Raw genomic sequence first — 25,877 nt, forward strand, 5'->3', positions numbered from 1 at the left:
CTGCCACCTGGTCCCTCTCCACACCCCAAAGAAGGATGAGGTAATCTGCATAAGACAACTTGCTTTTCCCCTAGAAAGTGGCCTTGTCTACAACAATCCTTTTCTTCTAATAACTTTTGCCCCCACTCTCCTTCTGTAAAAGCTTCCATTTTGTAGAACTTCAAGGAGTGCCTCTCTACTTGCTAGAGGAGTAACACTCAATTGATGAATCGCTTAAAAAAACCAACTACATCTTCAAATTTACTGGGTTGAATTTTGTTACTTAACACATGCTTCTGTTTCACGGCCTTTCCTCTTGCTATTCCATGTCGGGACCACTCTTCCTCTGCGGTTTGCTTCCTCATTTCTTTAGTATCTCTGTTCAAATGTCAGGTCTTCAAAAACACCTGCCCTGACTATTTAAAATAGCAGACCCCCACCAACTCTTGTGTTCTCCTTGCCTGTTTTATTATTTTTCTTCCCAGCTCTTGTCAGTATCTGACATTTTCTATTTGTTTATTTAAAAATACATATATATTTTTACATTTATTTATTTTTGAGAGAGAGTGAGACAGAGCACAGGCAGGGGAGGGGCAGAGAGAGAGGGAGACACTGAATCCAAAGCAGGTTCCAGGCTCTGAGCCGTCAGCACAGAGCCCCATGTGGGGCTCGAACCCACGAACCCTGAGGTCATGACCTGAGCCGATGTCAGACACTTAACCAACTGAGCCACCCAGGCACCCCTATATTTGTTTATTACTTGTCTCTTTTTACTACAGCATAAGCTCTTTAAAAGGCAGGCATTTTGTTTTGTTCCCTGCTGTTTTCTCATCACTGGGAACTGCCTGGCACATAGTAAGAGCATGGTAAATATTTACTGAATAAATGAATAAGTTAAGTGAAAAAAGCAATATGCACCACTATGTGGTTGGAATGCTACCATGTGTAAAAAGGGAATGATAGATAATACATATAATCATGGCATATGCATCTATAAACTCTGGAAAGAGATCTGGGAGGTGAGGGGGTAAGGTAATACATTTTCACTGTACTTTTATGCAGTATTTTTAAAAACCAAGTACCCATAGTATCTTTTCGAACAACATATAAGAATGTGTGGGACTAGAATATGCCACCCCAGAACATGCCACTTTGAAATAAGAATTATTTCAAGCCGAAAACAACTGAGAAGTAGACACAGAAAAGCTCTCTGCCCTCATCCTTATGAATTTCCCTTCGTGAAGATGTTACCCCCACCCTCCCCATCAGGAAGAGCAGAAGTTAAACAGGAGATAACTCTGGACTTTTATCAAGAGAGGGATCTACATAATAAACCTTACTAAAACAATCCTTCCACTAATTTCTCCCGCTTTACCTCCCTAATAGCCTAAACTGCTTTTCATTGTGTTAGAACTTCTCTACAAATTTAAAATGTATCATCCTTTGTCAGAATGGTATACAAACCTCCAGGCCTCCCCTGCCCAATCAGTGAATCCAGAGGGTAGAGGAAAAACTTCCTCCCTTACAAGGGAAGAAATAACCTAGTTTTGACAATCAACATGTAAAGACAGGAGGGGCTGCCTTAGGGCAGCAGTGAGCTCCCCAACCTAGAGGAAATGCGAGGGGTTCCTGCATGAGGTGGGAAATTGGAGCAGATGATCGGCTTTCCCCATGTTTGCCACCTAGATGAGGTACATTTAATCACTAGGGTCAGAAACACTGAGAGACCGGCAAGATCCCACAGTTGGGTAGATGAGAAAATGAAAAGTCTTCAGCTGCCAGGTAGACCCGGTGTTCCTCGCTGAATGTACACAGCAGCGCTCACAGAATGTAAACAAATAGCAGACAAGGCCGCTGTGGAATCACAAATATGACAATATTCTCCTCTTCTACCACGAGTGGGTCCTGCTTCCTTCTCAATCATAACTCTGGCTCTGTTCTAATCCTCCCACCTCCTGGGTAAACCAATGAGATACCTAACCATCCAATGGCCCCTGCTTCTCAACTGTATCCAATTCAAAACTGTTCCCCACTTGCTTAAACCCTCCTTACAGATACGCAGCACAAACCCAAATCCTACAATAAGCTCTTCCCAATTCCCTCTTAGAGAGATACCTCATGTTTTCTCTGATGTGAATTCTCCTTTGCTGTACACGCTAAATAAATTTGGTATTTTTTTGAGTATAGGTATGTCTCTGAGGGGATTTGACCACGGACTTCATTACAGTCTTCGCTTTCTTTAGGCCAGTCCAGCAGTACCCGAACAGGAAGAAGTAAGGATTTAAGGGTTACCTGAAAGGTTCAGTGACCATGAGGCAACTCCACTCGGGCAGGTATTGAGTGGTAAGGGTGGGGGTCGGGCGAAGAGCTCAGGTAGGAATTAGGAAAGCTTAAGTAATTCTTCCTCTGCCATCAACCTTTTCTGTGGCCTTGGGTAAACCATTTCACTTTGAGCCTTTTTCCATTTCTGTAAAAAAACAGATTCAGATATTTCTAAGGCTTCTTCCAATCTAAATATTTTAGGATGCCAAACTCTACAGGTTCTTATATTCCCAGGTAAATGTTCCCCTACTTAGTCATTTGTGTGACACTCTCCTCTCATCGTTGTTGCCATATCTGCATACCACCTGCACTGTTATATATATAAGTGAAACAGTTCCCAATTTTTTTTCTTAAAATAGACTCCCAGTTTTAACTTAAATTTACCCAGCAAAATTTACATCACTTCTTAAATGGACAACCAGCGTTGCTGAAGCGGCCTCGGCCTGTGTGGCCAACCTAGTAATCTAAACTTCAGCAAACACCCTCAGTCCCACTGATTGGCTGACTCACCTTTTTTGGTTTAGAGATCATGCACTCTTTCTAGAAAGGACAGCACTTCTGCAAGTCACGAAACAGAAACCAGACCCCCTTGCAGCAATCCCCAGGCACTAAGGAACCAGACCCCCTTGCACAATCTCCCAGAGCAGTGATAACGTCTCTAGCTGGCACGAGCAAGTCTGCACATAATCGAGAAATGTTGGGACCACTGGATTCCCTGTACCGATGACCTGCCCTGAATCCCTTGAAAAATCCCTGGGCCAGGCAGAAACCGCGGCGGAGTCGGCATTTGGAGAAGAGTCTGCCTTCTCCCCAGGTGGCCAGCCTCCCGAATAAAATTCATATTCCTTTCCAAGCAACACTCACCTCTTGAGTATTGGCCTTTGGAGCCACGGGCAGCCGAACTTGGGGTTCGGGAACACGGCTTGCTACAAATGAACGGATTTCTGCAAGCACACACACTGATCCTAAAACAAAACAACGTTCCTTACCTGGAGATGGGCTTACCTTTTGGAGAGACCTGGAAAACGAAGCCTTCGCTCTGTCAAAAATGGAGGCAAGCGAATGTTAGAAACCTGTTAGGTACTAGCGGCGAACTAACTTTCCTCTTTGGTTTGAAACCGGACTTGCTCACTCTGCCTTTTTCAGCGTTACCTAATGTGTTCATGCACCCAAGACCCTCCCATTTGCCCCAAGTGGTATATAGATCCCGCATTTTAAGAAACAACGCTCATCTTTCCCCGATTAGCTTGGACTCATCTTTCGGTTCTCAGATTAAATACAAATTCCTCAGAACACCCTTCCAGTGTGTGTAATTTTAACGGATTAAAACACACCCCCAACCACATTATTCTCCCCTCACATAGTAAGCGTTAATAAATAAGCTTTTATTGAAAGGACATTCCCTCATACTACTTCTTCAGAGTACTCATCACCGTGTGTCACAGTGCATTTATGTTCGGTGTCAGGCTCTTAAGTAGGCCATAAATTCCTGTGTGTTTTTGTACCTCAGATCTCGACACATAACGGGCTCCCAGTGAATACAAGTGAGGTGAAGGAATAAAGCCTTCACACCTCCTGCCGCTCTGGGCCGCTTTCGCCCCATCTCCCACCTCAGCGCCAGGCGGCGTTAACCCCGCCTTCTCCCTTAGCTCCAGGCCGGTTTAGCCCCGCCTCCTCCCTCACCGCCGGCCGGGTTAGCCCCGCCTCCTCCCTCAGCGACGGGTCAGGTTAGCCCCGCCTCCTTCCTCCCCTCTGGCTTGGTTTAGCCCCGCCTCCCGTATACGGCCAGGTCGATTTAGCTCCGCCTTCTCCCTCTACCAATGACAGAGGCTCTCTCGGGCAGCAGCGGCTGAGGTCGGGGGGCGGGGTCGCGCAATGACGCAACTCGCGCGTTTCCGGCCTGAGAAAACGTCGCGTTTCTGGGGAGACGCCTCGACTGGCAGTTACCACCGCGCTAGAAGCCTACCGACCGGCCGCTTCCATCACCAGGCGTCACCATGGGGGCTGTGCTGGGCGTCTTCTCCCTCGCCAGCTGGGTGAGTCCAGGGTCTGATCTCTCCGTTGGACGTGTAGTTTGGGGGAGGGCAACAGGGAGTCCCAGGCCCAGACTCTGTCGGTCCTTGGCCGGGAGTGGGGGGGCACAGGCCCTGGGCTGCACAGAGTATCCGGGGGCCCAAATCAAAATCCGTGATTGCCCCTGGAGATTGGGATCACGCGGCTCGCCTTCCGGGTTTGTCGGGGGAACGTAGGAGGCCAGGCCGTCATTGTTTACAATTTCGATTGCCCCGCCCCCGTGAGCCTTCAGGCCTCTGGGTTCCTATGGAGCTGGGACCTGAACCGCGGAATGACAGTTCCGGGGCGAGGGCGCTCTGCTTCTTTTCGAAATACCTTCATAAGGTGGCGTCGTTTAATTTTGGGTGGCTTAAACGATATATTTATCCCATAGCATGGATTTGCCAATGCTACAGAGTATGTGGCAGAGCTGGGATTTTAACCAAGGCCTGTATGCAGTTCTGGTGCAAAGGAAAGAAAACCTGGTGGATTATTATTCAAAATTGGAAGCCGTGGCGTGAACATTTTGAGACCTTGTCCAAGGCATTTATCTCTGGCTTCCTGTAACATGAGGATAATCACTCCAGCGTTCCTCACCTCGAGAGCTGCTGTGAGGATAAAGTGAATAAATTGGATTGAATCACTTTGTAGGTTGTAAACGGCCTATTTTAAAAAGGAAAGTTTAGGATCTAGGGACGAGAATATGGTGAGTTTCCTCATATACTTGACCCTGAGGATCATGATTCTTTAAAATCATTTTTTTGTTTCATAACTTCCCAGCTGATTTTGTTGATCAAGGACTCAATCTCAACTCATTATACTACCATTTCTTAGGGACAAAGTGTATTTTCCATTTTTTTTTCAAAGATTTTAAGTAATCTTTACACCTAGTAGAGCTCCATCTCACAACCCTGAGATCAAGAGTCACATGCTCCTCTGACTGAGCCAGCCTGGCGCCCTTCCATTCTTTAAGGCTGTTGACCTTAAATCGGAAGGGTGTTTAGTCATTTGCAGGTTCCTTGAGAGCAGCGGTCTTCCAATTTTTTGACCTTGACCCAAAACAAGGAATAAATTTTATGTAGTCGATTTAATATGCCCAATTAGACCCAAGTTTCATGAAATAAATTTTACCTTTACCATCTGCTGTACAATTTTTCTTTCACATTAAAACAAATCCTGGTTGAATTTTATGATCCACTAGTGGGTCAGGCTATTTGCAAAATAGATTTAGGAAGAAATATAGTTAAGAAGGTAATTAATTAAGGAGTGATTTGTAATTTGAAACAAAGATGTCTTTTTTTTTTTTTTTTTAAATCCTAACAACGTGCAACACGTTTTGGCTTTGTTGTAAAGTTAAGATTTGAATTGATGCCATCAAAGCATTTCTCTCTATAAATTGCTTTTATATTTTATTAATCCCTTTTGTTCAACAGGAATAGCAAGAAGTGCAGTGTACCAGAGAATGGAATGAGGGAAGGGAAGAATAATAGGAAATAAAGTCAGAAAGGTAGCAGGGAGCCAGCCAAATCCTGTAGATAACCCATTGTTTGGTCTTGTAGGATAATTTAAGGACTTTGGCTTTTACTCTTAAAGTGACAGAGGGATCCATTATAGAAAATAGGAATGATGGGATCTGATCTGTGTTTTAACAAGGTGGTTGTGTGGAGAACAGATGGTAGAAAAGAAAGAGGAGAGCAATGTAAAGGAGAAAAAATGTTCTTTGCATCCTCTGTGAGGTTAGTGGTTGGGGGTCTGTGAATTAAACTGACAAAAGACAGATTAGCACAAGAAAAAAGAGCTATGTACACATGCAACACACATACACAGGATGTTTTTCATCATTCAGTGATTAATAACTCAAAAGGGTAGTTAGAAAATATGGCTATTATATACCTAACTTAATAGGGGAGAAGAAAAGGGCTTTTATAAGATAGGTTTCTTTAGAGAAGACAGGTGGGTTTTTAGAACAAACAGGAGATAAGGAAGTTTGTGATAATACTTGTTTGTGTAGGTGCAGAGGTCTTTTGTCTTCTTCATGGCCATAAAACTCTTGGAGAGAGAGTTTATGGCAGCTTCATATCCTAGAAGTTGCTGCTTTTAGTTAGATGAAGAAAGCTCCAAGAAGTCTTTTTCCCATGTCTGTTGAATCTCAAATGTCTTCATCTTAAAATAACCTATACCAACTCTGGCTTCTGAATGGGTCACTTCAGCAGTGAGACAGGAGCCATTGCAATTAATCCAGGTGAGTGATGATAGTAGTGGCTCAGACCAACATGATAGTTAAGGATGCTAAGAAGTGATCAGATTCTGGATATAGGGGCACCTGGGTGGCTCCATCGGTTAAGCGTCTGACCCTCAATTCAGCTCAGGTCATGATCTCACGGTTCATGAGTTCCAGTTCATGAGTTTCAGCCCTGTGTTGGGCTCTGTGCTGACAGTGCAGAGCCTGCTTGGGATATTCTCTCTCTCTCTCTCTCTCTCTCTCTCTCTCTCTCTCTCTCTCAAAATAAATAAATAAAAACTAAAAAAAAAAAAAGATTCTGGATATATATTCTGAGGATAAAGCTGATGTGCTCACAGATTGGGTGATGGTTTTGGAAAAAAAAAGAAGGCATCAAGATGACTCCACGGTTTTTGGCCTGAGTAACAGGAAGAATAGAGTTGTCATATACTGAGATAGGGAAATGATAATAACAGTAGGACAGCTTTGTTCCACAGATTGAGTACCTACTGTGTAAAGATACAGGAGACAAACAGTAGGTGGTCCCTCCTAAAGGTACTTAAAGTCTCCTGATATTTATAAACAAGTAAGTAGGTATGTTAGTTTGCTAGGGTTCGATAACAAAATACCACAAACTAGGCAGCTTAAGCAACAGAAATTTATTGTCTCTCTGTTTCTGGAGGCTAGAAGTCTGAGATTAAGGTGTCGACAGGGTTGGCTCCTTCTGAGGGTGATGAGAGAGAATCTATTCCATGCCTTTTTCCCAGCTCCGGGTGGTTTGTATCAGTCTTTGATATTCCTTGGCTTGTAGATCTCTGCCTTCGTCTTCAGTTGGTATTCTTCCCATGCTGCATGTCTGTGCTCAAATTCTCCTTTTTATGACACTAATCATGTTTAATTAGGTGCCCACTCTTCTCCAGCATAACATCATTTTAGCTAATTACATCTGCAGTGACTCTGTTTCCAAATTAGGTCACATTCTCCAGTACTGGGGATCAGGACTTCGATATACTAATTTGACACAGTTCAACCCATAACAAACAGTAGGCAGTTATTATGAGAGTATTTTATGGGCCAGAAAGTAAATAACTACAGAGAGTCAGGAGTGTGTGGATGCAGACAAAATAAACCTGAAGTGATTAGTGTCGTTGTTGACTGTAAAACCTCAGTCGCTGGCTAGCTACAGACCTCTGGGTCTTTTGGCCCAGATTATAGTTAAGAATTGGATACTGAATATGGGTGATCAATTTCCCATGGTTGTTGTGGTAACAAATGTTAATGGCTACTGTGATAATATTGAGCCCCTGCTGTGTCAGGCATTATGCTACTTGCTGGATATTCCTGATACTAGCTCATTCTTCACACAGTAACTGTTTGGGTAGGTGGTGTTAATGCCCATTTTTACAGATGAGAAAACTGGGCTTTTAAGAAGCTTAACGTCTTGCTCCAGATCACACAAAACCATGATAAAGGCCACGCAAGGTACCATCTATAAAAAGTAAAGACTGGGACCATACTGTGAGACCAGCATCCTCTACAATTTTTATTTTTTTAACGTTTATTTACTTTTGAGACAGAGAGAGTCAGAGTATGAACGGGGGAGCGTCAGAGAGAGAGAGGGAGACACAGAATCTGGAACAGGCTCCAGGCTCTGACCTGTCAGCACAGAGCCCGACGCAGGGCTCGAACTCACGAGCCATGAGATCATGACCTGAGCCGAAGTTGGACGCTTAACCGACTGAGCCACCCAGGCGCCCTGCATCCTCTACAATTTACATCTCCTGCTTCTGCTGATGATTCTGACTTTAGCCTGCCCTTGTGATGTGACTTAATGTCACCTGTGAAAGCAATTCAAGCACTTTCCTAATTAAGCCTACATAAAAATGACTCAAATTATGCCTTCCTCTGGAATGCTCACCAGAGATCCAGGTTACTTTTCTTTTTTTCAATTGAGGTAAAATTCACAGAATATAAAACTAACCATTTTAAAGTGTGTAATTTTGTGGTATTTAGTACATTCACAGTGTTGTACTGTCATCACATCTGTCTAGTGTAGAACATTTTCCTTCCCCAAAGGAGAAGCTCGATTCTCATTAAGAAGTCATTCCCCATTTCTTCACACCCCCACCCCCCCATCCAGCCTCTGGAAACTAATGCTTTCCATCTCTGGATTTATTTATTCCAGATATTTCAGATAAATGAAATACAGTATGTGACCTTTTGTGTCTGGCTTCTTTCACTTAGCATGATGTTTTCTAGGTTCACCCATGTCGTACCATATATCAGTACTTCGTTCATTTTTATGACTGAGTAATATTCCATTGTGTGGATATACCACATTTTATGTATCCATTCATCAGTTGATAGACATTGGGTTGTTTCTGCCTTTGGCAACTGTAAATAGTGCTGCTTTGAACATTCATGTACAGGCTTTTGTTTGAATACCTGTTTCGGTTCTTTTGGGTATCTATTTAGGACTGGAATTGCTGGGTCAAATGGTGATTCTGTAAGGACTCTCCAGGTTACTCTCGAAAGGAGCTAAATGGCTTTTGCTAACCTTATTTACGATGATTTCCATGTAATGTTGCTTTATGTTATAGTACCAGATTTGGTAACTAGGTTCCTTAAATAGCAAGTGGAGTTAGGTTTTTATTTTTCTCAGTATTTAAAAAAATTTTTTTTTAAACATTTATTCATTTTTGAGAGAGATAGAGAGAGAGAGAGGAGGAGCACAAGTTGGGGGGGGAGTGGTGATGGGAGAGAGAGGGAGACACGGAACCCAAAGCAGGCTCCAGGCTCTGAGCTGTCAGCACAGAGCCCGACGTAGGGCCTGAACTCACGAACTGTGAAATCATGACCTGAGTCGAAGTCGGATGCTCAACCGACTGAGCCACCCAGGCGCCCCTATTCTTCTCAGTATTAATATATACTGTTTTTCAATAAAGTATACTCTCTGTGTGAATATAACTAACATATACTGGGCTCCTTCCATGTTTTAGGCCTGTGTTGAGTACTCATTTCATATAGCAATGTGTGGGGGAGGAAGATTCTGTTATTGAGTCTATTTTACAGAGGGAGAAATAAACTTAGCTTATGTAACTTGCTGAGGTAGAGTGACAGAAATAATATTGACTCCAGAATCCGTGCTTTAATCACTTCCTCCTCCCAGCTATAACTATCTCAGGTAAAGCTGTGAAAACCTGGCCGAACTTCTCATATTCTGCTCTGTGACACTTACGACACGAAGAGGTCCACTGAAAGAGGTCTCACATGGCTGTGGTGTGCTTGTCGCAGGTTCCGTGCCTTTGCAGTGGTGCGTCATGTCTGCTGTGTAGCTGCTGCCCCAATAGTAAGAATTCCACGGTGACCCGCCTCATCTACGCCTTCATTCTCTTCCTGGGCGCTGCTGTGTCCTGTATCATGCTGACAGAAGGGATGGAGTCTCAGCTGAAGAAGGTAAGGAGAAGTAACAGTGGCCTTAATGTGCTGGTTATTTGTATTATTTTTACAGTTGGCACAATTTTAGTTGTGATTAACGTCCCAACTTTTCACCATTGTAAAACTCAGTCAAGTTCATTGTAATTGTTGGGTTTTTAAATTACTTTTGGGTATAGTCAAGACATAGACTATGAAAGGGTTAGTCCTTTTCCAGAAATAAAGGTCGTCAGAACGAACATCTTCAGAGTCTCGTGTCACAACTCAGAGAAAGATATTAAAAGAGTGACACGAAAACATTATCTTTCCATGTATGTTTCAGATTTAAACATTTACCTAGACTCGACCTTCACCTGTGGAAGGAGTCAGTTGCCATGAAAATTTGTGGCAAAATGGGAGATAACCTCATCAATAAGAAAAGAGCACTTCACTTTTATTTGCAAAATACAAGTTGTTTCTACTGTTTGGTGATAAGGTTGCAAGTGAATTGGAAGGCAAAAAGTGAAGTCCCACAGGACAGTCTTGCAGTTGTTGAAGCAGTCAGTTTTAGAAATCGAGGCTTTTTTGTGATGGGATAGAATCTTCGTTTAAATGTGGATATTGCCATAACATTGCAATTGCTTTTTCCAGATCCCTGGATTCTGTGAAGGGGGGTTTAAAATCAAGGTGGCTGATATAAAGGCAGATCAAGATTGCGACGTGCTGGTTGGTTATAAAGCTGTATATCGGATCAACTTTGCCTTGGCCATCTTTTTCTTTGTCTTCTCTCTGCTCATGTTAAAAGTAAAAACAAGTAAAGATCCCAGAGCAGCAGTACACAATGGGTATGTACAATTTATTTTATTATTTACTTGCTATATTATGGCGTGGATCCTCCTGTTGAGCAGTTAATGTTGCTATCTGGATGGAAGCAGTAGAGTGTATGAATCGGTGGTCCACATATATTTTTGATCTGTTTCTGACCTATTGTACATGTGAAGTTGTTTCAATGTTATTTCCAGTTGGAGCTCTGTAGCACAGAGAGGGTAGAGGGGATGAGGAAAATCTTGTCCTTTCTTTTAATACCTTTGTTTCAGGTTCCTAGATTTTTATCAAACACCTGTGAAAACAGTTCACGCACTGTGCTAGGCACTGCACACACACAGACACATACACTTTTTATTGTTAAAAGAGAAAAATGTACCTGATATATTAAACAGTATACAGAAAAATAAACTGGATCACTGATTTACACATCTGTCGTTTTCCATTCCTGACTGCCCCCAGTTCCTCTTAGTTTCAAGTAATTCTTTTTTTCTTTTAATTTATTCATTTTGAGAGAGAGCGAGAATGCACAAGTGGGGGAGGAGCAGAGAGAGAGAGAGAGAAACAGAGAAAATCCCAAGTAGGCCCCACACTTGTCAGCACAGAGCCCAAAGTGGGACTCGAACCCTGGACTGCAAGATCATGACCTGAGCCGAAATCAAGATTCAGATGCTTAAACCAACTGAGCCACCCAGCCGCCCCGGTTTCAAATAATTCTTATTTGAAGACTGAAAGTTCTGTAAACTTTATATGTATCATAATCCCCTTTTTATAGATGCAGTAACTGAACTTCAGAGAGATTGGAGTGTCTGAGATTTCTGAGCCAGTGAGAGTTAGAGGTAGGATTGAAACTCAGGTCTGTCCAGCTCCAAAGCCTGATTCTTTTCACTCTGCCATACAAGGCAGTCTTTAAAGATCATGAACTGAAAGCCAGCTTTGGTCCTGGCTTTGCCAGTGATGAACTGTGTGATTGTGGGCACAAGGCACTTAGGTCCTGTATTGTGAAAGAAGGATTAGACGATAACTTTTTCCTAGATCCAATAATTAGTTGCTTCATATTTAGCTAACATTGTTAGTTTAGAATGCCCCAGAATTCTAGAAAAATTCCTATCTTTAATTGCTAAATGTAGGGAAATTCTTAAGTTATGTGTTTTTCTCTTACATCTATGAGTGATTTGTTCTCTGGGCTAATGTTTGTCTTTAAATTGTATGAAAGATTGAGTGAAACAGCTTCATATCAAATGAAGGGATAAGCCCAGACAATCATGTTGGAAATGCTGAGTCTTTATTTTTGCATTTCAGAAATTCACTTTTCTCAGCATAAGAGCAAAAATTAACATTTCATAAATGTACTTTTTTATATTTTAATAGGTTTTGGTTCTTCAAAATTGCTGCCATCGTTGGTATCATGGTTGGCTCTTTCTACATCCCTGGGGGCCATTTTGCCACAGGTATGCTACTAAGGGGGTTAATTATAATATACACAGACTCTACAAATGATGGAGTTTAAGCTACATTTTCATTACTGGTTTTGCAGAACTGGCAATTGAATGAAGTGGTATTCAACTATATGACTCAGTACTAATATTAAGGTCGTAATTAATTGTATAAACCCAGGAGGCATTCAGCCCACTTCTCAGCTGGAACCATATTTTGCCAGTATCTTAATATAGCTTACCTTCTCACTTGGCAGTACTAAGTTAATCAGAGAGCTTGTCAACATAGGGACCTGTAGGAACTCATATGTGCTCATATCCCTGTCTTAATCTGCTTTCTTACCATAACATCAAGTGACTTCTGTGGATTTCCACTGCGATTTTTTTTTTTTTCCCCTTGTAAAATAAAGGAAAATGCTTATTGTACCATTTGGAATGTCAGATCCCAGGCTCCCCTTGGCACAAGCTAGAACAAGTTTTAAAAGGTCTGAAACCCAACAAAACACTTCTCAGAGAATGCCTTTGAGTTTGGATTTGGAATAACTTTGCTGTGCTGCTGGAGACAGAATATTCTTTTCCACCTCTTACTTGAATTGAAATTGTTTTAAAATGTTGGGCAGTGATATTCTGAAATGTTACTCCTGTGGTTAAGAATACCTTTGTTCTTTTGCTTTGTAGCCTGGTTTGTTGTTGGCATGGTAGGGGCCTTTTTGTTCATCCTCATCCAGCTAGTGCTGTTGGTAGACTTTGCTCACTCTGTGAATGAATCATGGGTAAATCGAATGGAAGAAGGAAATCCAAGGTGTTGGTATGCTGGTAAGTATCTGAACTCACCTATAAGAGCCATACTGCATTATGCTACATTAAACACAATGTACGTTAGACACTATTAACTATAGAGAACCAACTGAGGGTTGCTGGAGGGGAGGTAGGTGGGGGAATGTGCTAAATGGAGGCAGGCATTAAGGAGAGCACTTGTGTTGAGCACTGGGTATTGTATGTAAATGATGAATCACTAAATTCTACTACTAGAATTACCATATATGTTATCATATATTGTCATACATGTTAATAACTAGAATTTAAATAAAAACTTGAAACAAAAAAATAAATAGGATGTGCAGTAAAAATCTTCATTGATTTAAATGTATAAACTTCCAAATGAGAGCTGACTTTTTAAAAACTACAGTTTTCCAGTTGAGTCCGTTCTTTTTTTTTTTTTTTTTTTAATTTTTTAACATTTATTTATTTTTGAGAGACAGAGAGAGGCAGAGCATGAACAGGGGAGGGAGAGAGAGAGAGAGAGATACAGAATCTGAAGCAGGCTCCAGGCTCCGAGCTGTTTGTTAGCACAGAGCCCAACGCAGGGCTCGAACTCAAGAACTGTGAGACTATGACCCGAGCTGAAGTCGGAGGCTTAATCGACTGAGCCACCCAGGCGCCCCAAGTCAGTTCTGAATTGCATACATTACTAGAAGGAGGAAGCACAGATAACATAAATCATTGGCTTCTCTCAATTCATTTATTTTGAGATTTATAATGTAACTAGATGTGTTTAGATAAAGAAAAACAGTTGTATATAGTGATGTAGTTTTGGTTTTGATTTCCTTGTTGCCATAGACAGGGGATTCAGGTGGGTTATACATAGGGGTCATCTGCCCACATCCCTCAGGCAGATAGAAGTGAACAGTCCTTACTGCTTTATTCAGAATATGACTCACACCCCTTGTAAAAGCTTTCTGGTAGAAAAAGGGCACTTAAAATTTCTAGGGTGGAAATAGGATATACAGCTTGTAACAATGGGGTGGGAGTTGAGTTCTCTCCTTACTAGGGGCAGTGACCCAGCATACCTCATTTAAAAAAAATAAATGGACCAGGACCCAGCTCCCGCCCCTCCACCCATTATAAAAGTAATAGTGAGGCGCCTGGGTGGCTCAGCCGGTTAAGCGTCTGACTTGGGCTCAGGTCATGATCTCACAGTTCGCAGGTTTGAGCCCCACGTCAGGCTCTGTGCTGACAGCACAGATTCTGTGTCTCCCTCTCTCTCTGCCCCTCCCCCAGTCACACTCTGTCTCTCTCTCAAAAATAAAATAAACACTAAAAAAATAAAAAGTAATAGCTGCTCTGTGTCAAGAACTCGGAAAACCAAAAATCACAAAAGAAAACATTCCCCCATAATCCAACTCTTCAGTAATTAATACTCACTGTTAACATATTAGTCTGTGTCTTTCCAGACTTTTTTTTTTTTTTAAGTTTATTTATTTATTTTGAGAGAGAGGGAGAGAGAGAATCCCAAGTGTGCTCCATGCTGTCAGTGCAGAGGCCAGCACGGGCCTCAATCTCATGAACCAGTCTCACGAATCATGAGATCATGACCTGAGTCGAGATCAAGAGTCAGACACTTAACCAACTGAACCCCCCAGGTGCCCCTGTATTTACTTCCATTTTTTATAATTCATTTGGACTCACTCAACTTTAGAAGAATTTGATAATGAGCTGAGCATTTGCCATACTTTGGAGTAACTAAAAAGTAGAGAAATCTTGTATGTTCTTATGGAAAAACATTAGGAACTATGCTAATAATTTAATATACATTATCATTTGATAGTAATATATACATCATTTAATTTTAAACATGCAAAATCCATGGAGATTATGATAAATGGAAACTAGTTTTCTCAAATAAGTCTGCTGTGAATTAAGTATAAGTTAATTGAGCTCAATGTTGCTATAGTTGGTCTGAGCATACTGTTACTCTGTCATGTTTTCTAATTTTCAGAGTTACACAGCTAATGGTTGATTGTCCATGTGAACAGAAAGGAATATTATTTTAGGTACTTAAAAACAGCAAATATACCACTTTCCCACAATGATGTGGTCTCACAGTGACAGGAAACAGGTTTATGTGGCAGTAGCTGCAGAGGACAAACATCATAAAAGATGCCTGTCCGTTGTTTTCTGCTAACACCATCCCTGGCATCTAGCTTACTGGACCTCAGCCAGTTTGACGGCCCAGAAGTTTTGTAGGTTCCTAAGAAAGGCTTGTAATGAACATTACTTTGCATACAGTTGGAGTTTACTCTAGCTGGAATGATCACATGTCTGGTTTTTCAACCCATGGAATTAAGTAAGGTAGTCTAGGAAGTGAATTCAGTTGCTTGGTGGATTTTTGAATTTAACATTGAGCTGCCTCTAATGCTGTCTGAAACATCAGCCTTGGGTCTCCTGTAATTTTCCTGTAAGATGTTGACCACCCTAACAATAAAATAATGTGTCTTTATTTTTATATGGAGTAGAAGACAATTGGTCTTCATTAGAAAAGTTTGTTACAATCACGAGCATTCATGTTGGCTTCCCTTTTTCTAGCTTTACTCTCCGTCACAAGCATCTGTTACATCCTGTCAGTCGTGTTTGTTGGGTTATTCTATGCATACTACACCAAACCGGATGGCTGCACGGAGAACAAGTTCTTCATTAGTATTAATTTGGTCCTTTGCGTTGTGGTTTCTGTTATATCCATCCACCCAAAAATTCAGGTATGGTCTTCTGCTTCGTCCTCCTGTGACAGATTTTTAATTGATGCTAAACTTTAACTGACATAATCTTTTATGTGAGTTTATGTTTAAGATTATGTACTTAAATATTTTCCCATATTATGATAAAGTCTTTATAATTATAACTTAGTAACTGTAAAGTGTGCCATTGAGTGAATAATTTCCCTGTCATTTAAAAAAAAAACAAAAAAACCCCTAGGTAACCTGAAAATTTATAGCTCTTATAAAATACTTTACATCATGAGTGATTCTTAGGAAACCTTAGCCAAGATATTAAACTAGAAGATCATTGCTTTTAGTATTTAAAAATAAAACTCAAGTGTGCAAGTTTCACCATTTAAAAACCATACTTAAAAAATTCGTAGAGTTGTAGATGAGAAATATGAAAAGAATATGAGACATCGCCTCTCCTTTCAAAAATGAAAAAGCTGAAGTTGCAGAGAGATGATGGATCACCTGGTAGCTAGTTAGGCCAGAGCTAAGCTTAGATTCTCCTACACCAAGGGACTAGTAAATCAAGCCCCTGTGGGATATACAGGAATTCCAGGACTATGAAATCCCTTGAGAACCAATAGTACATGGTTCCTCTTTCTCGGTTCTTTTTCAGGCTAACTCAGACTGACAGGTTACCTTTCATCTTTCAGCTGTCAAGTAGAATCAGCAGGTTCTCAGTTAATAGTATTTCAGGGGAGCCTAGGGAAATCCACTGGGTTTTAGGAAGTCAGCCCTTGCAGTTCCTGTGGCATTGTTTTCTTTTTGATTTCACAGGAACACCAGCCTCGTTCTGGTCTCTTGCAGTCCTCTCTCATCACCCTGTACACCATGTACCTCACCTGGTCAGCCATGTCCAATGAACCTGGTAAGGGAATGTCGATAGCACATTCATTTGATGAGAAGAAAGTAGGAAATTACTCTTGGCAGGTGCAAAACTAGAGGTAGAGCAAACATTAAACAGGCGAACAAACAAAAAAGTTCACTCCAACGTACAGTGTTAACTATGATGCAGATACTTACATTTCAAGTTTTATTCTTCATGTCTGTTCTTAGCTGTTCATAGCTGATAGCCTGAAGGACCACAGTCCTTTATACAGTCTAAGCTTTTCCCTGAACTTAGACTAAGTCAGACTAGTTAAGAGATGGACAAGGCAACATTGTTTTGGCCCTCTGTAGCATTTTTTAATTGAATTTCACTTTGGTGTTAAGGCTCTAGAAGAAATGACTGTGAGAAATCTCCTTTGCATTGTGTCTCACTCAATAGGGTATTCTGTGGACTTGTTTTAAAGGAAAACAGTTACTGCAGACCTTCCAATGATGACTCAACTTATTGTTTTTGTACTCCTATTTAACTATGTAAAAACAAAACTAGGGAAAAATTCCTGGCGCTTAAAGCCTTTGTAAAACTATAGACGCAAAAAGATTTGCCAGTAAACTTCAAAATCCGTAAAATGAAGATTGACATTTATGAAATTTGACAAATATTTTGTTGCATCTTTTTTTCTAAAACGAAGTCACTGATTGCAACACAAATATGTCTAAGTTTCCAGGTTCTTTTAAGTATAGCAGTCTCATGCTATACATCATGACTGAATAAATGTGTGAGCATATCCCTCAAATCGTTTCCTGGAACAAGAAGAGTTCTAAGGATAATAAATTTTCCATTTTCAGATCGTTCCTGCAACCCTGGCCTGTTCAGCATTGTTACACACATGACCGCACCAACTTTGGCTCCTGGAAATTCAACTGCTGTAGTCCCTACCTCTGGTCCGCCCTCAAAGAGTGGGCATCATCTGGATCTAGAGAATTTTATTGGGCTGACAGGCTTTGTTCTCTGCCTTTTGTATTCTAGGTAAGCTAAAAAGTACTTGGGACAAGATTCTTAGGACAGTTAATAATAGAGCAAAGAAGCTATTTTCTTTTCAAAAAGCAGTGTGAGGAATTAAAAACAACAATTTAATTCTTCTTTATGGGAAGCCCTTGACTTGCCTCAGTTACCCAGCCATGGATATTTCTTAAAGCCCAGTAAATTGTCTCATCAAATAATTCCTTCCAAACTGACATAGAGATACCTTCTCTTTCACTAGAGGATAAAGTCTTCATCTGACCCTAGATCAACTAGAGTAATGGCTCTGGTTGATATTTTTTTGTAAGAAAATCTTTATTTCCTGATCATTGTAAAAAAAATAAACAATTACAGAGGTGCCTGGGTGGCAGTTAAGTCAGTTAAGTGTCTGACTCTGGATCTCAGGTCATGATCTCACAGCTTGTGAGTTCGAGCCCTAAGTCGGGCTCTGCACTGTCAGCGCAGAGCCTGCCTGGGTTTCTGTCCCTCCCTCTCTCTGCCTAACCCTCTCCCTCTCCCTTTCTCCCTCACCCCAACCCCCCCACCCCCATGCGTGCACGCACACTCTCTCTCTCTCAAAATAAATAAACTTTAAAAAAACCCCAAAACTACAGAATTCTGTTACAGCTAATTTTAAAGTCTCTAGTTAATCCAAGAGCTCAGATATAACCTATTTTAGCACTTTGCACTCCTATATATGTAACATTGGAATAAGCAAATGTATAGATAAAAGGTGATTCATTTCTTACCCATTTTTATTGGTATTTTCTGCATAATAGCATATGTTATTTTAATAATTAAAAATATGAGGTAAAAATGGGCAAGGATATATTTATGTAAATTGACAAGTGAGAAAAGTATAAAGTGGAGAATGAAAGTATCCTCACTCCAAATTTACCTCTTCCATGGTTAACATTATATGGTACATAATAGTTCACACTTTTCCCCTTTGCTTATACTTAAGTGTCTGTCAAACTATTTGTATCTGTAGAAATATACACAATTTTATGTATAGTTATATACATGATATCACTTGATAAATAATAACTTAAAATCAATTAGGAATGTACCATATAAATCCATGTAGTATTCTCAGATATGAACTTTGTTGTTATAATTTGGACAGCTTTCCACATTTTGTGTAGATTTATCTTTTTTTTTTTTTTTTTTTTTGATGCTTGCTTAAAATACGGATTGGCACACTATAGCCCTTGTGCTGGCTGCCTGTTCTTGCGAATAAAGTTGTATGGGAACACAGCTGTGCTCATGTGTTTGTTATATTGTCTGATCTTTTTTGTTTGTTTTGCTTTTGGCCTAACGTGTTGTGTATTGCTTTTGAGATATAATTTCCATACTATAAAATTCACCCTTTTAAATTATACTACTCAGGTTTTTTAGTTTATTCACAGGATTGTGCAACCATCACCACAATCAGTTTTAGAACATTTTATTTTGCCAAAAAGAAACCATGCTCATTAGCAGTCACCTTTCTATTCCCTCCCTCTCCAGTCCTTGGCAGAAATGAATCTCCTTTTGTCTCTGTAAATTTGCTTATTCCAATGTTTCATATATATGGAATCATAAAATACATGGTCTTTTGTGACTGTTTTTTTTACTTAGTATAATGTCTTCAAGGTTCATCCATGTTATGACATATCAGTACTTAATTCCTTTTTATTGTTGGAAATAATACTCTGTTGTGTGCATATATACCACATTTTGTTTATCCTTTATCAGTTGATGGACGTTTTGGGGTTGTTTCCACTGTGGGACTAGCATGAATAATGCTGCTATGAACATATGTGTGCAAGTTTTTTGTGTGGATGTACCCTTTAAATTTTCTAGGATACATACCTAGTTGTAGAATGGCCGGGCTGCCAAAGTATTGTCTAAAGTGGCTACATCATGTTACAGTCCCAGCAGCAATGTATGAGTCTTCCAGTTTCATCAGTTCTTAATCAAAATACTGTAATTGTCTTTTTTTTGTTGTAGCCATTCTAGAGGATGTGAAGTGGCATTCCATTACGGTTTTGATTTGTGTTTTCCCGGCAACTAATGATATTGAGCATTCTTTTCATGTGCTTGTTAGCCATTTGTATATCCTGAAGAAATGTCTGTTTAGATCTTTTGCCTACTCTTAAATTGGGTTATTTGTCTTTTTATTGTTTTTATATATGACTTGAGTAAGGGGTCCAGCTTCATTCCGTCATGTGTGGGTATCTACTTGGCTCAGCACCCTTTGTTGAAAAGACCATTCTTTCCAACATTGAGTTGTCTTGGTATCCTTGTCAAAAATCCATTGACCATAAATGTAATGGTTTATTTCTGGACTTGTAATTCTGTTTCATCGATCTGTGTATCTATCCTTATTCTAATACCACACGGTTTTGATTACTGTAGCTTTGTACTAAGTTCTGAAATCAGGAAGCGTGAGTCCTCCAAATTTGTTCTTTTTCAAGATTGTTTTGAATATTCTGAATTGCTTGCATTTCTATGTAAGTTTTAGGTTTAGCTTGTCAGTTTAATTGAGATTTAAATAAGGATTGCATTGAATCTGTTCGTCAACTTGGGGAGTATTACTATCTCAACACTATTAAGGCTTCTAGTTTATAACATAGGATGTTTCATTTAAGTCTTCAGTTTCTTATCAGTGGTTTAGAGTTATTGGCATACAAGTCTTAAACATTTTTTTTTGCATTTCTAAGTATTATAAGTTCGATTTTTTTTAATTTAAAAAATTTTTTAATGTTTATTTTTGAGAGGGAGAGAGAGAGAGAGAGAGAGCGAGCGAGCGTGAGTGTGAGTGGGGGAGGGGTAGAGAGAAGAAACACAGAATCTGAAGCAGGCTCCAGGCTCTGAGCTGTCAGCACAGAGCCTGATGCAGGGCTCAAACTCACAAGCCATGAAATTATGACCTGAACTGAAGTTGGACGCTTAACCAACTGAGCTACCCAGATGCCCCATAGGGAGATTGTCTTCTTAATTTGTCTTTTAGGTTGTTCATTGTTAATGTATAGACATAGAATTGTTATATATTGATCTTGTGTCCTGCAAGATTATTTATTGATTCTAATAGTATGTGTATTCCTTAAGGTTTTCCACGTACAAGGTCAAGTTATCTGCAAGTAGAGATCATTTTACTGCTTTTCCAATCAGGATGCCTTTTATCTTTTTCTTGCCTAATTACTCTGACTCGAACCTCCAGTACCATGCTGAATAGAAATGGGGACAGTAGACTACCTGTCTTGTTCCTGATCTTAGCAGGGCAGCTTTTAGTCTTTCACTATTAAGCATGTCTGCTCTGGGTTTTTCATAGATGCCCTTTATCAGTTTGAGGAAGTTCTCTATTCCTAGGTTGAGTGTTTTTATCAGGAAAAGGCATTATTAGATTTTAATCAAATGCTCTTCCTATGTCTGTTGAGATGATTGTGTGGTTCTTGTCCTTCAGTTGTATGTACTTTTTTTTTTTTTTTATTCAGTCATTTAACACACTTATAGTTAGCATCTGCTGTTAGAAACGCAGAGATGACTACGGTCGTTGTTGTTGAGGAGTTCTAGGACTAGCAAGAAAGACAGGCATGGTAAGTGCTACAGCAGAGGGAAGCGTAAGGAGCTGTGGGATTTTAACCCAGCCTGGTGATGAACTGATGTCAGGGAAGGCTTTCTAGAAGATGTGGCATATAGAGAACTGAAGGATAAGTAAGTTAGCTGGGAGAAGGTTTGTGGGTGGTGTATTCCAAGCATAGAAGAGGCACTTGTGAAGTCATGGAAGCAGAAATTGAGAGCATAGTGAAAACTCCTAAGCAGTTAAGCCATCAAGTAGTAACTGATAAAAGTACTCTCTTTTTTTTTTTAAGATTTTATTTTTAAGTGATCCCTACTTTGAATGTGGGTCTTGAACTCACAACCCTGAGATCAAGAGTCGTGTGCTCTACTGAGTAAGCCAGCCAGGTGCCCCCACCCCTGCTTTCTTGTGATGACCGGTAGCCCTCCAGAAGGCCTTCAGTCCCCAAATAGTAGTTCAGGAATAACCGTCATGTATATAGGCCAAAGGCAGCAATTCACCTCCTAGCCCCTTTCCGATTTGTCTTCTTTTGGATCACTTTCCAGCATCCGCACTTCCAACAATAGCCAAGTAAGTAAGCTGACCTTGTCAGGAAGTGACAGCGTGATCCTCCGTGATACAACCACCAATGGTGGCAGTGATGAAGAAGATGGACAGCCTCGGCGGGCTGTGGACAATGAGAAAGAAGGAGTGCAGTACAGCTACTTCTTATTCCACTTCATGCTCTCCTTGGCTTCCTTGTACATCATGATGACCCTGACCAGTTGGTACAGGTAGGAGGCACAGACTAACCAGGTGGAAGACCACTTGGCCCCCTTGAAAATCTCCATCCATTGCTTGACCCCAGAACCCCCTTGTCTTGCCCATATCATGAAGTTGTATTCAGTGCTCTTTTCTGAAGTGCCTTTGAGTTTTTCTCCTATTGGATTTAAAATCCAGTTGGAGTTCTTACAGTACAAATCATGGAGACCCCTTCCAGACTTGAGTTACTTGAGAGAGAAAATCATGACATAAAGCAGCCTGACCCATCTTTGTTTACTAATTTTCCTCTATGTGTGGCCATATAGAGTATTCCGGTCAAAGTAATGATGTGATACAGAAGGCAAGTTTGAGGGATGCCATTTCAATGTAGACTTTTGCCAATATCTAGAATAGCTAGACGTTCCTAAAGAACTTTGCCCAGGGGATACGGTAGTCAGAGTTCTTCGTGCTAGCAAGAAGATAAAAGCTCTTTGAGAGGCAGAGTCCCCTGCTTATAAAAAAGTAATAATAGCAGCTTTCTCAAGTTCCTCCTAGAACCTTACTAGAGAGTAGTGTCAGCCTCCTCCTTGGCTTTGGCCAGGGGGCTGCTGGATACTGATAACAGGCTCCTTTACTTGACTCTCTTCTGTTTTCTTAGTCCCGATGCAAAGTTCCAGAGCATGACCAGCAAGTGGCCAGCCGTGTGGGTCAAGATCAGCTCCAGCTGGGTCTGCCTCCTCCTTTATGTCTGGACCCTTGTGGCTCCACTCGTCCTCACCAATCGTGACTTCAGCTGAGCCTCTGAGAATTCATAAAGGTCTGCTTTGCTGAAAGCCCATATCTATTTTACTTTTGCTTCAACTAAAATATTAAGTGAACAGTTTGCAAATTTGACTATATCCAGGTTTGTATCAGAGGGCAAGCTAGAGTAATGCTTGATGCAGGATCTGAACTTTTCATTTATATGTATATTATGTTTATTTGTAAGGATATATCGCAAAGGGAACATTTTGCGTTTTAAAGTGAACCACAGCTGTGCTGTGAAGAGTTCTTTATTGAGACCTATAGGATCCTACAACTTTGATTTAAAATGTAAGAAAAATGTTGGATATTTGAGGCCAATCGTTAATATATTTCTATTGCAGTATCCTTAAAAAGCAAAAAACGAACACAAAAACCACCATTTCTATGACGGGTTTCCTCTGTGAAGTCTTTACTTGTGTGATGCAAACACTCTGTTCGGTCCTTAAACCCCTACTATGTGTAGCATCATAGTACTTGGGGAGGAGTGTGTGTGTGGGTCCTTCCCCAGAAGAGCAGGGTGGCTGATGTGACTACTGCTTCTACAGCTTGAGTTTGTTCAATTCGTGTTTTACACTACAGCATTGATGCTGCGCGATTATAGCTTTGCCAGAAGTGCTTTCCATAAGCGCTTTGTAGGTTTGGTTAAAATGAAGATTCACTTGGGAAAACAGTGCGACTTTAGGTCAATGTACTTATCTTGTTATATGAGTATGTAAAAGTAAATGCATGTGAATTTATTATATTTGCACTATAAAGTTATTTGATTAAAATGGAGACTTAAGCTTTGAAGGATCCCCCCCCCCTTTTTTTACAGCTTTTATGAGTTAGCAGCCATCCTATATTTTTTAGACCTATATGGGCAGTCGGGTTTATCAAGCATTGAGCAGAATGTGCCTGTCCCTTCTAAAACGTAAGGTCTGGCTAGTAAGTAAAGGCTTGAACTCATCCAAAAATTGTACTAATAATCTTCCCTGGATAAGACACTTGCATAGATGAGAGGCAAGGCAGGCGGGCACCGTCAGGAAACTTCTTCAGGAGAGGTAGCACACAAGGAGGTAGAATAGAACGGTCTGTTCCGTACCAGGCTCTGTCAGGTTCGAGGATACAACTTTACTCGTGACAGACACCAGCTCTGCCATCTTGGACTTAAAGTTTAGAGGAGGGTGAAAATGAGCTGACAAGTGTACAGCATGGTGTGATTAGTGCTGTGATTGAGGAATTGCGGAGAACCCAAAGGAGAGGTGCCTGGGGTGATGGGGGGGGGGGGGGTTGTCCTGGTAGGCTTCCTGGAAGAAGTGGCATCTAGGCCAGGGATTGTTAGGAGCTAGCTGAGAGAGAATTGGGGAAGTGGGCTGGCATTACCGAGGGGTAGACAGAACTGCACGTCAAAAGCAGGGAGATGAAAACCCATTCGGTAAGGCTGGAATGGGGAGAAGAGGCAGGGATTGGGTCACGAAGGGGTTCGCAACCCACACTGAAGAGTTTGAACCTTACATTGAGAGCAGCAGGGAGCATATTCATAGTGACATAAACAAATGGTCTTCAGTCACTGCGGCTGACGCGTAGAGAAGGCATTTAGAGATGAGACCGGGGCAGGCCATGGACCATTTGAAACAGAGGAGTGAAAATGAGGATGGGGAGAAATTGATAGCTGAGCTACTCAGTAATTAAATTTTAAAACTGGCAATTGATTAGATACAGGGAGAGGCAGATTCTGGAGTGATGCTGGTTTCAATCATCTGAGTCCGTGGGGTTCCATTTATATGGTGAGAGACAAGAAGAGGAACAAATTGTACCAGAAGGCTGGAGTTGGTCCCTTAAGAATGGCTAAGAACATAGGCTTGGAAGTCAGACTGTTGGGGTTTGTATCCAGCTTTGCCATTTCTGTCTGTCAAACTGGGCAGCTAATATTTATTGAGTACATACTATGCTTTATGACCTTGGGCCGGTGACTATCTGTGTGACTCTGTCTGAGCCTCAGCATTTTCCTCGTTTGAATAAAAAATAGTACCTAGTACATAAGATTGTTTAAAAGTGTAAAGTTACTCTGCAAAGTGCTCAGTGCATTGTAAACACTCGAGTGGTAGCTGCTGGTCTGGCTGTGGGCTAAAATGAGACTAGACAGCATTCACAGGTGGGAGGTGTTCAGCCACGGTCTGATGGAGGCCAGATTTAAGGTGTTCTTACAGAACTAAACAGGTAGGACACAAAGGGCACCATCTCAGTTGGGATGGAGGTTGGGGGATGGGGTAGGGAAGCAGCACTTGCCAGGAATTGTTGGAACCACCATGTTTCAAAAGAGTGCTTTATATCAAGGTATAGAGATAGAGTAGCAAGGGAGTTGGGGGGCAAAAAGGGGGGGTTTAGCCCTTTGCTTTGCCAGTGTAAAGCAGACACCCCACTTTTCCTTAATAGCAAGGATAGCCAGATTAAGACCTTTAAGGGTCCCGAACATCAAAAACATGACGGTGTAACATCCCCACCTTATGTAATGCAAAATAAAGCAATACTAAATTGTAAAATAAGTGTAACAGAGTCCAATAAAGTTCTTATTTTTTCTCATGATGATAACTTTGATATTAATTTGAAATAACAAATATCCTTTGAAAATTAGGGAGCAGTATCCCTGTTTGCTTGGCTGTACTCTAAGAATAACTTGGCCTGTTGCTAGGAAACCTAGTATTACTCAAGAGTCAAGTGAATTGTACACGTGAGTGCTGAATTATACATAAGCATAAATAATGTCAGCATGTTGAAGAAGCCCTGGATCATACTTGAAACAGGAGAGTATTTCGAATCATCAGATCAGACAGTAAAAGGCACGCACGGCCTGGCTCTAACCATCAAGAGAAACTGGGCTCCAGTCTGACTACCTGGTTTTGAAACCCAGCTCCACTACTTGACTTGCTGTGTGTCCTTGGGCAAGCTGCTTAACTTCTCTGTACCTCGTTTCCCTCCCTCTGTACCTCCTTCTCTGTACCTTGCAGTACTATTACTTAAGTACGCTTAAAGGTTAAATGAAGTTATCTATGTGAAACACTTAACGTAATGGATACCCAGCGCTTACTGGCACCAGGAACTGTTAGCTATCCCTGGAAGAATCTGAGCCCCCTCCAGAAAGTAC

General features: G+C 41.0%; 2 protein-coding genes across 2 annotated transcripts in view; one reads left to right on the forward strand and one right to left on the reverse strand.

Annotated features, from left to right (window-relative positions):
* PKIG (cAMP-dependent protein kinase inhibitor gamma) overlaps nucleotides 1-3,874 on the reverse strand; it is a 98,560-nt gene extending 94,686 nt beyond the window's left edge. The window contains exons 1-3 of the mRNA XM_043602301.1: nucleotides 3,807-3,874; nucleotides 3,307-3,340; nucleotides 2,272-2,446 (exon numbers count right to left, since the gene is read on the reverse strand). The gene's annotated coding sequence lies outside the window, so the exon portion shown is untranslated. The remainder of the gene's footprint in view (nucleotides 1-2,271; nucleotides 2,447-3,306; nucleotides 3,341-3,806) is intronic.
* A 282-nt stretch (nucleotides 3,875-4,156) lies between these two features.
* SERINC3 (serine incorporator 3) lies at nucleotides 4,157-25,318 on the forward strand. Its single transcript, XM_043602303.1, has 10 exons — nucleotides 4,157-4,337; nucleotides 9,869-10,030; nucleotides 10,640-10,833; nucleotides 12,185-12,264; nucleotides 12,928-13,065; nucleotides 15,616-15,785; nucleotides 16,572-16,662; nucleotides 17,469-17,649; nucleotides 21,754-21,981; nucleotides 22,608-25,318. The coding sequence occupies exons 1-10, from the start codon at nucleotides 4,299-4,301 to the stop codon at nucleotides 22,744-22,746; spliced, it is 1,422 nt and encodes a 473-aa protein (XP_043458238.1). The 5' UTR covers nucleotides 4,157-4,298; the 3' UTR covers nucleotides 22,747-25,318.
* Nucleotides 25,319-25,877: the final 559 nt, after the last annotated feature.

The sequence above is a fragment of the Prionailurus bengalensis genome, chromosome A3 (genome assembly GCF_016509475.1).
Source record: "Prionailurus bengalensis isolate Pbe53 chromosome A3, Fcat_Pben_1.1_paternal_pri, whole genome shotgun sequence".
Lineage (NCBI taxonomy): Eukaryota > Metazoa > Chordata > Mammalia > Carnivora > Felidae > Prionailurus > Prionailurus bengalensis.